The 14,430-nt window shown below is 43.7% G+C and overlaps 1 protein-coding gene across 1 annotated transcript in view; it reads left to right on the plus strand.

Moving 5' to 3' along the window:
* RIMBP2 (RIMS binding protein 2) overlaps positions 1 to 13,347 on the plus strand; it is a 104,460-nt gene extending 91,113 nt beyond the window's left edge. The window contains exons 15-18 of the mRNA XM_036823586.1: positions 3,758 to 3,861; positions 4,985 to 5,056; positions 12,267 to 12,401; positions 12,901 to 13,347. Of these exons, the coding sequence (XP_036679481.1) occupies positions 3,758 to 3,861; positions 4,985 to 5,056; positions 12,267 to 12,401; positions 12,901 to 12,927 (338 nt within the window). The 3' untranslated portion in view covers positions 12,928 to 13,347. The remainder of the gene's footprint in view (positions 1 to 3,757; positions 3,862 to 4,984; positions 5,057 to 12,266; positions 12,402 to 12,900) is intronic.
* Positions 13,348 to 14,430: the final 1,083 nt, after the last annotated feature.

Consider the following 14,430-nt stretch of genomic DNA (forward strand, 5'->3'; position numbering starts at 1 on the left):
AAATAGAGATAGAATGCTCATAGACTTAATATTGCTAAGATATTAAGATGTCAAATATCCCCAAACTGACCTATAGATTTCATCACAACTGCAATGAAGGTCTGCACAAAGGTTTATGTAGAATCCATAAGCTAAATCTTTCATGCATATGAAAAGTCAAAGGAACTAAAATCGCTAAAACAATTTTTTAGAAGAACAGAAGTGGAAGACTCACGTAACTTGATTTTAAGACTCACTATAAAGGCAAACTGATCAAGACCATGTGGTATTGGAGAAAGGCAGACACACAGATCAACAGAACAGAATGGAGCCCAGAAACAGATCAACACATACACAGTCAGTTGATTTTCAACAAAGGTAAAAATGCAGTTCAATGGAGAAAGGATAGTCTATTCAATAATAGGTGCTGCAATTATTGGACATACACAGGCCAAAAATCAATCTCAAGCCATAGTCTCACCATATTAAAAAACTTAACTCAAGATGGAACACCGTCTTAAATATAAAAACAAAGACTATAAAACTTCTAGAAGAAAACATAGGAGAAAAACTGTGATGATCAGGCAACAATTTCTTTGATATATTTTAAAAATTGTGTTAGACGTCATCAAAATCAAATACTTCTCAGCGTAGAAAGACACCATTAAGAGGATGAAAAGAGAAGCCACAAGCTGGCAGAAAAGATCTGCAAGTAACTCAGCAGAAAGGGATTTATATTTAGAATACAGAAAAAACTTTCAAAACTTGACAATTAAAAAAAAACCCAATAAACAGAAGTTGAGTCACGGATGTAGAAAACAAACTTCTGGTCACCAGGGGATGGGGAGAGAGGGATAAATTGGGAGATTGGGATTGACATATACACACTACTGTATATAAAATAGATAACTAATAAGAACCTGCTGTATAGCACAGGGAACTCTACTCAATAGTCTGTAATGGCCTATATGGGAAAAGAATCTAAAAAAAAAAAAAAAAAAGAGTGGATATGTGTATATGTCTAACTGATTCACTTTGCTGTACACATGAAAATAATGCAACATTGTAAATGAACTATACTCCAATAAAAATTTTAAAAAATTTTTTATCATAAAAATTAAATAAAACCATCAATTAACAAATAAAAAAATAGCCCAATAAAAATGTTGACAAAAGATTTGAAGAGATCCCTTACCAAAGAAGATATATGGATGGTAAATAAACATATGGAAAAATGCTTAACATCATTAGTGAATAAAGCCATGATGAGAAACCAACACACACCCACTAGAATGGCTAAAATGAAAAAGACTGCTCATACCAAGTATGGGCAAGTGTGGAGCAACTGGAACTCTCGTTTGCTTGCGGTGTTACTGAACCAGACTTGGGTCCACTCACCTGATATGCAGCAAAGACAATTTATTGACATCAGGTTGTGGTGAAGGAAAGTACAGCATTTATTGCAGGTGCCAAGCGAGGGGAACAGGCAGCTCATGCTCAAATGAACCAAACTCCCAATGGCTTTCAGGGAAGGGTCTCTAAAGCAAGGTGAGGGAGGGGGCTGCAGGGTGCCCGGTCAGCTCGTGGACCTTCTTCTGATTGGTTGGTGGTGAGATAATTGGGAATCAACATCATCAATCTTCTGGTTCCAATCGGTCTGGGGTCTACATGCTGGTGGTCGGCAGTTAACTACTTCCACCTGGTGGAGGTTTTAGTATCTGTAAAACAGCTCTCAGAATAGTACCTATAGCCCTTGAGGAGGAACTAAGGATCCTTGACATTGTTTTCTAGCTAAACTATTGTTATTTTGTGTTGCTTGACCTTTTTCCCTTGTTTCCACATTTTCTCACGTCTCTGATTAAATCTGCTCTTTGGAACTCAGGGAAGGCCTAGGAGGCTAAAGCTTTTCTACAAACAAGAGGCAGGGGACACCGTGTGGCAGGGGGTGGGGTCTGTCCCCAGGAAGGCCCTGTAGGGTTCTGCTCAGTTTCACTGGAGTGTAAGATGGTACAACCACTTTGCAAAACAGGTATGGGTTCCTCTAAAGTTAAACCTACACTTACAATCCAATCCTATCCACTCCTGTATACTTACCCAAGAGGCATGAAAACACGTTCACACAAAAGGCTGTACATGAGTATTTATGGTGGTTTGACTAATAATCACTGATAAGGGGAAACAACTCAAATGTCTTCCAGCTGGTAAATGGATAAAATAACTGTGGTGCGTCCATACAATGGGATACTACTCACCGATAAAAGTAGAACAAACTATTGATCCGTGCAGTAGCATGAATGGATCTCAGATGCATTGTCCAAAGGAAAGAAGCCAGTCCCCAAAAGCTACATCTGTGTGATGCCATTTAAACGATATTCTGAAAAAGGCAAAACTATTGGGACAGAAAACAGGCCAGTGGTTACCCAGGCTGGAGGTGACAACAAGGCGGCATAAAGGAATTTTGGGGGGTGACGGAGCTTCAATATCTTGACGGCTGTGGTGGTTATAAGACCTCATGAGCTTATCAAAACTTGCTGAATTGAGCACTAGAAAGAGTGAATAGTATTGTATGTAAACCACACCTCAGTACAGAACATGTGTATTGTTATTGCCCGTTTCAGAAGTTCATCCCTGCAGAAAACATCCCCTGTGAAATTAGCAATGTTTAACAGCACTGTAATTAACCTCTGGTTACCACTATACTTTGCTTCAAGGAAGCATAGGTCCTGCAGGTCCTGCAAGGGTGTGCTTGCTTATTTTAAATGAAAGCAGTGATTCTTGACCAGGAGCTGAGGGTTGAATTTTGCACATCCACTGCGGGCCCTATACCTGCCGCAAACCACTGCAAAGCCGCGTAACTAACGTTAGTTGCTTTCAAAACACCTGCCTTTGAGAGTTTTCATTTCTATGTTTTGAATTCCAAAAATTGATTGGAGGTGAAAAGCAGCTGTGTTTAGAAGAAATGCTTCAATGCCGGCTTTCTCCAGGAGAAATATCATTTAGAAATCCAGCAACAGCTGTTTGCCCAGGGAGTTTGACGATTTGGGCCAGATCCCACCGTTTTTCATTGACCCTTCTTATAAACGGCTGTTTTCAGAGTTTTCACCTCTGTTCTGCATGGGGTTTTCCTCTTCCCTCCCAGCTTGTGCTGCCGCGTGTGCTGGGATAGTGCCCTGGGGCTCCGTCTATGGCAGATCACAGCCAGGCAACGGGAGGGGACCTCCCCAGAGCCTTCTCCACAGGTGGCGTCGTTTCAGGGACAGCTGTTAAAAGCACAGTGGCAGGGCAGTAGAGGAGAAAGCGGCGGGAGGGACCCCTGAGATGGGTAGAGAGGGCACCGCTTTCTATGGACTCGGGCTTCTCTTGATGCCAGGCCGGTGGCTGTGCCTCTGGTCTGAGCGAGAATAACTTGATTCTGTGGCTTCACGGCAGCTCCACGGGCAGCAGTTTTGACCCGGCGTTTGCGGGGCTTCCTTCGAGCTAGGTGCCAACCTCCAGATGGCCCAGTGGTCCTGCCCATGCCACACCCACCCGGTGCCGCCCCAAACGGTTTAGATTGACTGTGGCAGAGAACCAGTCTAAGTCTCCCTTGTTCACGGATGTGCTGGAGAAAGGGGTGGGAGCTGCCCTGACTTTGCTGGCACTAGTGCCCAGCAGTCGTCTCGGCCACACTGGCCATCTGTGACCCGGCTCCACTCACCCAGTGTCAAGGGAGAGGGGACGCCACCGGCTCTGAAGTCACTTCATGGTGGCTTTCTTCTTCTCCTTGTGATGTGAACAGAGAGAAACAGAAGAAGCAGCCGGCAGCGCTCGGTGGCGACGCGGAGGATGGTGGCCCTGTACGACTACGACCCGAGGGAGAGTTCGCCCAACATCGATGTCGAGGTACCGGCCAAGCACCCCGTACCTCTGCCGACAACACCGCTCCCTCCCTCCCTTCTCTGGAACCGTCCGAGGGAAGGGCTACCCGACCAGTAACTAGGGACCCAGGCAGGCAGGAGAGAGGTCGTGAGCCTGGTGACACGCTCAGGACATGGCAGCCACTGCCATAGGGTTTCCCTGGACCAGCGCCGGGCAAGCCCTGTGACCCACACCTGGTGGTGATGGGTCGTCCTGGAGAGAGAAAGCAAAGCCCCCTGCATGTGGTCCCTGACCCTCATGACCACCACACACACATTCAAGGAAAATAGAGAAGAAAGGATGGATGTTCTCTGTGCATATAGGTTTGGTGTCCTAGGAACATTGTGAAAACTGAAAAGGATTTGCCTTCAGGAATGAAAGATTAGGTTTTCACCCTGTGGAGCTGCTTTCTTAGATGACAAGATGTGTACCAATCCCTGGTCCTCAGTATTTCTGTTACATCTGACGGGCGACCAGCTTGTGGTTCAGATTCAGAGCTCAGGTATATTCAAATTTCTGTACAGGCTTGATGTGTATGTGATGCCTGATGGCTCTTAGGTATGAACTTTAGTCCCTCTTTTCATGTCTAGAGATAAAAATGCAATTTTTTCTGGTATCCTCTGCTGGATTCTATGCACCCACCTGTAGCCTGGAGCCTGGCATAGAGTAGACACTTAATAAATAGACATTTAATTACAGATTTTTTTTTACACTCAGTGAAAGGCTGTTTGTGCAATGGTCCCTACACTGCAGAGAACATCTCCTTGAGGCTCCGGGTTTTTTAAGTTAACTGTTTGACTGGTTCTAAAGACGTGCCACCAGCAGAACGTGGAGATGACCTTGAATTCTGGCCGAGAATCAGAGCCTGGTAGCCCTTTTCTTGCAGCCTGGAGTCATCGTGACATATCCTTCCTTTCTAAGAGGCTAGGGACAGAGGCATTCATCAGATTTATACCTTTCCTCCTTATTTGACTGAAAGAATAGGTTCATACCAAAATAATAAGAAAAAAAGAGAAATCATACCAGAAATCATGAAGAACTTTTTTTTAAAAAAAAGCAACTTCTGTCTCCAGGAGAACACTATTAACTTTATGTTCTCCCTCTACAGGCTGAACTTACATTTTGCACTGGAGATATTATTACTGTTTTTGGTGAAATTGATGAAGATGGATTTTATTATGTAAGTTTTGAAGCATCAAATATATATATATATATATATATATATATATATATATATATATTTTTTTTTTTTTTTTTTTTTTGCTTGCCTGTTCTTTCCCCTGAAATTATGTATGAACTTTGTATGGCTTGCTGACAGGTTGGCTAATTTGCTTGTCTTCCTCCCTGAGGACATATACTATAGGACGGCAATCGTGTGATCTTCACAGTTCCTTCTTTTCTAACGGAGGTGTTTTCGATGTATACAAGCTGTCAGCAAAGGAAGGGTATTCACATGTTTACATTTAAAATTTCCTTCATCCAAACCTTTACCAAACAGTTTAATGTTCTGGATTACTTACTGCGTAGGTAATAAATACATTTTCAAATAGGAAAAGGAAGAAATACAAAGAAGCATAATTAATTAATTAAAAGCAACAGCGTTTTGGCCTCCTCCCTGACCTCCTTCTCGCAGCCCCGTGGACCCAGCCTCTGGGGGGCAGTCCTGGCTCTACCCCGGTGCCAGCCTCCTTCCTTCTCATTCCCTTTCCCGTGGAGGAGCCGGTCTCCCGATAATCCCCGAGGAAGAGAAGGTGGTCATCTTAGCGGCCCCTGCCCGGCCAGACACCCACCGCTGTCCCCTGCCTTGGAGTGGGGTCACCATCTTGCATCAGAGTCCAAACTTCCTCCTTTTTCTTTTCTTTTTCTAAAAAATCAAAGTAGCTGAGAAACTCTCAAGTACTGATATGGCAGGTTTCTCTTGGGGTCAAAGGGATTTTACAAACTCAGGCACACGTGGCCTTTCAAAGCTCTCTCCTCTGCGCAGTTTCTGAGTTTTAAGAGTATAGTTTTCAGTGAGTACTATTCATACTGTTACCGACCAGGGCTCTTGGCCTCCTTAATCAATAGATATTGATCAGAGACCAGACAAGAAATTCAGGCAAGGCTTTGTTGGGCCCCTGCTGCTGCAGGCGGAGCGAAAACAAGCATGAGGTTCCCTTGCTTGCTAGCTCCCTGAGGGGGTGCCAGCTGGTTCCTTATATGGGGTGAGGGTAGGGGTGTGCTGGGGGGTCGGGCTGGAGGCGTGGCTTAGGTGCTCTGCCCGCCCCTTTGGTGGTGTTGCGTGCAGGGGGCATGCGCAGTGCCCTGCTTTTGCCCCCGACCCCCTGCTTTTGCTCCTGGCTCTTCAGAAGTGGCAGTTGGGTTTTTTTTCGGTCTTTTTGTATCTTGTTGTCCATAATTTGCCCCAACTGTGCATGCATGCGGTTATTTTTAGTCCCTTATAGTTTCTTTGTATTTTGTTGCTTGAGGAGATGACATCTGTCCAGGTACAAGCACTGCAGCAAAGGGTCCCAGGTCCCAGGTCCCAGCCTGTCTCAATACTTTGTCCCGTATGTTGCAAATAGTTCTTTTTCTAGGTCATTATCTGCTTTTTAACTTTTCCGCTTTTGTGTGTGTGGTTTTGTTGCTTTGTTTTTCTTTTATGAAGCAGAAGTTTTAAATTTGTCTGTAGTCAGTTTTTTCTGCCCTTGGGAGTCATGCTTTAAAAGTTCTTCAGGGTGATTGATAGAAATTATCTTATTTTGGTTCTTCACTTTTATAGCTTCATTTTCACATGTAATCTCAAGTGTTTAACTTTATTTTTGATTTCTAATTAGAGAAACTAATGTCCCCACACCACTTATTAAATAATCCGTCCTTTCTCCACTGGTTAAAGATCCCATCTTTCTCCTATGAACTGCATTCCTACCTAGAGTGTTTCTGGACTTCAGTGCTACTTGACGCTATCTCAGTTATTGTATTTTTATAATTCATTTTCACATTTGGGAGGAACCGTTATTGTAAAGAGCCTGCCCTACACCAAACCCATAGTATTTTGTTTAGAGGTGCGTTTAGTTTTTAGGTTAAACTGGGGGGAACTTGACATAATATTGTCTTTTGATTTGGACACATGGTGTGTCTGACATTTTTTAAGTTTTCCCTTTCATCTGTCAGAAGGTTCATGAATTTCTTCTTACACATCCTTTTATATATCTTTTAAAGTTCTTTCTTATGTTCTTGCTATTATGATTTTTTTCTGGTATATATTTTACTGGTTATTTAGAAAATATGTTGGAAATGTGTGTGCATATATGTGTATGTATGACCGTGTTTGTGTGAGTATATGTGTATGTAGGCAACGTACACGTGTGTGTGCATATACGTGTACACGCATGTGTACATGAATTGTATGTGCACGTGTATATTGCATGTGTGTGCGCATATGCATGTGTGTATATATGTGTGCATGTTTATGTGCATGCATGTGTATGTACTGTGTGCCCATTTATGTGCATGTGTGTTTATGTGCATGAGTATACATGTGTGCATGTGTGTATATGTGTGCGTGTGTGTGCTGTGTGCCTATTTATGTGCACGTGTATGTGTGCGCGTATGCATGTGTGTGTGCATGTGTGTATGTGCATGCATATGTATGCACTGTGTGCCTGTTTATGTCATGTGTGTTTATGTGCATGAGTATGCATGTGTGCATGTATGTGTGCATATGTGTGTACTGTGTGCCTATTTATGTGCATGTGCATGTATGTGTATATATCGTGTGCCTGTTTATGTGCACGTGTATGTGTGTATGCATGTGTGTGTGCATGTGTGTATGTGTGTGCATGTTTGTGTGCATGCATATGTATGCACTGTGTGCCTATTTATGTGCATGTGTGTTTATGTTCCCCTACAAATCTTGTTTCTGAATGCATTTATATCCATTGTCATCAGTTGGTTCTCTCGGGTTCCCCAAATCATGACATTTTGTCTTTTCTTCAATATTTATCAGTCATCTCTTTTTATTGTCTTACTGCATCATTGAAAGCAATTCTGAATGACAGGGATGGGGGATCCCTGACAGTCTGTATTTTAGTAGGAATATCACTAATCTTTACACTGTTATGTGTTAAGCTAGATTATCAATAAAGATAGATCGTCTTTATAATGTTAAGCATCCTGTTTTTCATTTGCTGAACTTATTTTTTTTTTGGTCAGTAAATTATTGACCATGGTGTACAACTATTTTTTTTTACAATTATTTTTAAAGCAATGGATTTGATTTGCTAACATTTTATTCAGAAGTTATATTTATATTCCAGAAATTATATTGATTTATATTTATTGGAGTATCTTTTTTTGTGGATTTTGGTATCAGGATTATGCTAGAATTATGAATGAACTGGTAAGCTTCCAATATTTTTCATGCTCCGAACAGATTACATGACATAGTTAGGTCCTACAATTACATGAAGGTTATTACAACCTGCCTAAAAATCTTTTAGGTTCAGTGTCTTTTTAGGATGCAGTTGTACAAAAGTTTTCACTTGCTTAAATAATTATCTTCTTATTGAGTCAATTTTTAATACTATATATATATTTAGAAAGCCATGCCTTTCATTTAGATTTTCAAATGTATAGACAAAACTGGACATAGTATTTTCTGGTAATTTAAACATATTTTTCTAATATGATCTGCATGTTCCCATTCCTACATTGTTTTATCTACTTTATTTTCTTGAATAGCCTATCAAATTTTATATGATAGTAGGAATCAGATCTAAATTGATATATACACGTTTTAGTTCTCTCCCCACCAAATGGCTTTAGTATTATTTTGTTGGTCAAATTTGCTGAGTAGACTGCCCAGTGCAGTTATTATTTCTTATTTGATAAACAAGAACCGCAGATACCTAACTTAATACCAACAATCTTAAATTTCACCCCACTTGCATTGTCTGACATCATGTGCAATCTTAAAAGCTCTCAAGAGAGCTAACTTTCAGCTGTTTTATGGGACCTAGTCCTGTGATCTCTTCCTAGTCTCTCCTCAGTTCCACCACATCCCATAATGAACAGAGTGTAGACAGAGGGGCCTCTGCTGTCTACCTGGGCCTTCCCCTCCACAATTCACAGCATCCCCAGTTAAAAGTCCCTGCTTTGTCTCCAATCATCTGAGACTCCCAGGGCCCCATAATACTTTAACCCTTATGCTGTGTTAGCCAGATGCTTGCACTACCCAGTGTTTCTACACCCAGACTCTTAAATCATATACTTTGATAGGTCAGAAGGAAATAGGCCGTACAGTAGCATTCTAAAGTATTAAAGGAAGCAAAGGAGAACTATGCAAGCGTGATGGGGCCTCGTGCTGACTGGGCATGAAGAAAAAGAGGCCAGGATAGACTGTAAGGTTTTCTACCGTTCAGCCCAGCGGATTCCAATTCTGTTCGAACGTAAGGTCTTCACACGGTTCGTATCTGGCCTCAAACATGAAAGCGGTAGAAATGAGGCTCGAAGAGGAGCAGAGATCAGACTGTGAAGGGTCTGCAAGGGGGGGAGATGTCAAGTTTTCTCTTAGAGAGAGTTATGGTCAAGGGTTTCGCAAGTGGGCCGTCTAAGGGAGGTGGGAGTCCCAAGAGGCCAGGTGACGAGCGATGGAACGGCCCAGGTGAGGGGCAAGGGCCTGCACTGAGACGGTGACAAAGCTAGGCTCACGGCCACCCAGGGCTCCGATCTGTAGTTGTGACCTCTTCCAGGAGGATCTGCAGATTCTGCCTCAGCCGATGGGTGCCCTTGGGAACACAGAAATAAGGACACGGTAGCGAGGAAAACACGGCTTAGAAACTATTGAGCTTGAGGCTACAGAGCCTCTCCAACGCGGAGGGGGGCTCACGCAGGCGCACGATTCTAGTGACCACGCCTCGTGCAGGGGTACGTGGCGGTGGATGCCAACAGTGAAGTCGTGTCGTGTGCACTTCTGACGTGTGATTTAGCAGAACTGTGCTGAAGGCTCAAGAGAAGAGAGAAAACAATGAAGAGTGCAGGCAGTTCCCTCCACCGCTGTATCAGGGAGCCCAGGGCAGGGCTCAGCCCGGGAGCCTGAACACGCGGCCCCTGTCGGTCTTGGTTCACACAGGTGCCTCCTGTGATGTGAACATGGTGCTGATGGGGATGTGTGTGTAAAGCTGTGCGTTTTCATAGAACGTAGCCCCCAGCACGAGCCAGCTACTCTGTCTGGCGCTTACCTCTGGTGCTGGACGGAAAGTCTGGCTGTTGGACCTACTGAGAGGTCTGGACTGGACAGAGGTTCCAGCGCCTTTGCATATACATGTTGTCTGCAAGCGCTGGCGTGGAAGAAATCACCAGGGACACATGCACAGCAAAAAGCAAAGATGTCCTAGAAAGAGTGCCTAAGTAACACCAACGGAGAAAGACAAGCTAAGAGTGGAGCCTGAGGAAGAAGGGTTGAAGTGGCCACAGGTAAACAGGAGGGTGGGATCGTCAAGGTCAAGGCAGAAGGAGCTGGTGGCCGACGTGGTGGGCACGTGGCTGTCGGGCTCAGGAGGGATTACCGCACAGGAAGACATGGGAGGTACCTGGACCTGCCTCTTTAAGAAAAAATAATTTTAATTTTTAATTGTGAGCAAATACACATAACAAAATTTACCATCTTAATCACTTATAAGTGTACAGTTCAACAGCGTTAAGTACACTCACATTGTTGTGCAGCCATCACCACCACCCATCTCCAGAACTCTTTTCATCTTGCAAAATTAACTCTGTCCCCATCAAACACCAGGTCCCCCACTGTCCCCTCCCCCTGGCGCCCACCCTTCTCCTTTCTGTCTCTAGACTCTTGACTACTCTCCGGACCTATGTAAGTGGAATCATGCAGTATATGTCTGCTTATGACCCTTCACTTAGCATAATGTCCTCAAGGTTCGTCTCTGTTGTAGCATAGGTCAGAATATCCTTCCTTTCTTAAGGCTGAATAATACTCCACTGGACCACATTTTGTTTATCCATTCACCTGCTGATGCACAGAGAGGTTGCTTCCATTCTTTGGCTATTGTGAAGAATGCTGCTATGAATATAGGTGCACAGTTCTCTCTTCAAAATTATGCTTTCATTTCTTCTGGGTAAATACCCAGAAGTGGAATTGTTGGATCATTTCATATGGTAATTCTATTTTTAATTTTTTGAGGAACCACCATACTGTTTCCTCCATAGTGGCTGTACCGTTTTACAGTCCCACCAAAAGTGTACAAGGGTTCCAATTTCTCCATATCTACACCAACGTTAAAATATTTTTATAGTAGCCATCCTAATGGATGTGAGGTGGTATCTTGAGGTTTTGATTTACACTTCCCTCATGAGTAGTGATGCTGATTATCTTGTATGTGCTAGTTAGCCATTTGTCTTTTTTTTTTTTTTTTGAGAAATTATCTATTCAAGTCCTTCGCCCACTTTTTAATTGGGTTGTTTATTTTGTTAAGTTGTAAGAAGTTCTTTATATATCCTTTATAACCCCTTACTAGATATCTGACTTGCAAGTATTTTCTCCCATTGTGTAGGTTCCTTTTTCACTCTGTTGGTCACGTTCTTGGATGCACAGTTCTTAATTTTGATGTTGTAGGCTGGCTCTTTCAAGTTGTCATCTCCTAGACCTACTGGACACAGAAACACACTCCCAGGTTGTCTGGGGCCGGTTCTGAACTTGGTTTTGGGTTCTGTGGGGCAAGTTGGCACTGGGGGGTTGGCGTGGTGGGCTGTGAACTGCTCGGGACTGACGTCCAGTGGGCAGTTGGAACTGTGTTACATGCATGGGCATGTGACTGCGCAGAAAAGTCCGGAAGGATATATACCAACCTGAGGCAGTCACCTCGAGGAGGTGCCAACACGTTCACCTTCCCCTCTTGGGTGGATTCTTACAATGAGGCTGTAGCGACGCACAGGACGAAAGACACCAGGTGGAACCGGCCGGCCCCCTCAGTCCTGCCCCCGCTCCCCTCTCTCAGTGCACCCAAGCAACGGTATTTGTACAAGTTCCCATGGGACTCAGAGGCTGGCCAGGGCTGAGAACCTCTAAGTGAGATCCTCCCAAGGACTGTTCCTAAGTGTGCCTGACCCCGAGAACCACCCAGGCCCCTTGGCCCAAACAGATCCTCGGCTCCACTCCAGGCGGGCCAGATCGAGACCTCAGGGTGGGCGCCGGGACCCTGCACTTCCAGCACGTGGCCGAGGTCACTCTCGTGATCAGGGGAGTCCGGAAACGCTGGAGTCCCGGTTCTGTCTGCCACTTTTGAGCCAGAATACACTCGCTACTCTGAGCTGTATTCCTTTACCTAAAGCAAGAAGTGGGTTTCCGGAAAAATAGAGTCAGTTGTTCTTCTTTCTCATCCCTGTGTTTTTAGGGGGAGCTTAATGGGCAGAAAGGCCTCGTACCCTCCAACTTCCTAGAAGAAGTGCCTGATGATGTAGAAGTCTATCTTTCTGACGCGCCGTCCCACTACCCGCAGGACACGCCGACGCGCTCGAAGACGAAAAGGGTAAGCACGTGTGTTCAGCATTTTTAACCCCTGTCCCACTCTGCCACAGATGGTCTATTGCCGTCTTTGCATTGCTCTTTTTATGTCTTAGGCCGAAAAGCATATGCCCTGCATTTTTTCTCTGCCCTTCCATGGGGGTTGTGCCTAAAAATTCCTAATTCTCAGTCAAGTTTACTTGTTTCACCAAAATGCCCCTTTCAATCTAATCAGTCTGCTTTGCTCACAAAGGAACGTCCCGTCCTACATCACAGACGCACAGTCCAGCTTAAGAGAGAAAAGGGGATGGGTAGTCCTTAGAGTCGGTGGGCAATAGCGGTTATTTGCCCTGTCAGGGTTTTAACAGATCTTCCGAACAAAGGTCAAAGAACTTCTCAGCCATATATAACTATCAGATTACATTTGTTTGGTGTCTCATTTTTATTTTATTTCATCACTGCGAGTTTTTATATATTATATTTTTATATATATTTTATTTCTTTGCTCATCTGCTTGGAAACAGAAGAAGAGTGTGCATTTCACCCCTTAATCAGGCAATGTAGCCTTCACGTAAGTGAGCAACTGAAGATACCTGTAAACATAGCAACCTAAGCTACCTGCAATGGACCAATGCGGTAGACTTAAGGCTTCACTGGGGGGGCTAAAAAAAAGAAGAAATATGTCTCAAAAACTCACTGGACCTAAAGTGTTATTGGTCTCAGTTGTAAAGCAACTGAATTTGTAGTAAATAAATCATCTTTGATAATCATTTCCTACGATTTACATTAAGAATATTTGGAAGGCCAACATTGGGAACATATTTCTTAACTGGCTAATTGTTTGTTTACACAGAGTGTTCCAATGTCTATTCATAATTAAAGCTGCATATTGCATTGTTAGCCACTCTTGGAAAAAGCACAACCTAATAAATGTTTACTCGGGAAATTTTACCTAAAAAAACCACAACTCAAGATCGAGCAGATGAGTAGTGAGCACGAGGTGATCTAGAGTTGGCTCTGAACTCTCCCCATGCTGGCTGGAATAGCAGACGGCTTTTTCTTAAATGACCATCCCTCTACCTTACGGGAGAGCTGGTGCTTCTCCTCAAAGCACAAGCAAGTGTCCTGAACACACAGGCGTTTGGTTGGAAGACTGCTTTGTTGGTATACCAATGCAATACCAAGTTTAACGAAACATGCAGCTCAAATGATTGCATTAGATGGAATAGATGGTATCTTCAGGTGTACTTTGGGATGATTTAGTAGGTGTTCTCCATTAGAATTAGACCCTGATTTTAAATCCAAGGAAGCTTGAAGCCCCTGGGCTCTTATTTGCCTGATGGATAATGAATACTCGTATTAGAAAGAGGTTGGCTCTGGTGAGGTAAGGGAGCGAGGGGAAAGGTGATATTCTATAACCGCAGGCATGCATGCGACCGTAAACGTGGGTGAGCCCACGGCGTCATGCCCGCGTTAGAATACAGTTCTGCTCCTGTGAAGCACCAGGAAGCACTCAAGTGTACGGAAACCCTACCATGTGCTCTGTATCGACAAAAACGCATCTTCAATACCTTGGAAATAATGAAAGCGTACGATAAGGGCCTTTAAGCTTTCTTTGATTGAAATTAAGGTTCATTTTATTTTTTATTTTTTATTTTTTTTCTTTCAACCGGTGTGCCATCTCCAGTATTTCTATAGTATACTAACCCAGGAATGTACTCAACAATGTCAGGATTTCATATACCCAAGTAGTTTTCAAATACAAAATTCCCTTTATGAGAACTTTTGCTTTTAAGATTCCTGATGGGTACTCGGCCAGTCTTACTCTCACCCTAATTCAAAATGACTCCTCCTTCCTGCTTCTGGTCTTAAGTTACAAAGTAGATGATTACCCAGCTTTGCTTTGCCAAAGCAATGGCCACCCCCTCCCCCGAAGACAAAGAAACCGAAAACCCCACACCGCTGGCCCTCTCCCTGAGGGCCCTCAGACCCCCTCTCTGAGCTATGCCGTGGGAGGGCCGCGTGCCTCTCACGGGATACTTCAACCCTTCAGA

This window comes from Balaenoptera musculus, chromosome 14 (genome assembly GCF_009873245.2).
Source record: "Balaenoptera musculus isolate JJ_BM4_2016_0621 chromosome 14, mBalMus1.pri.v3, whole genome shotgun sequence".
NCBI classification, from domain to species: domain Eukaryota; kingdom Metazoa; phylum Chordata; class Mammalia; order Artiodactyla; family Balaenopteridae; genus Balaenoptera; species Balaenoptera musculus.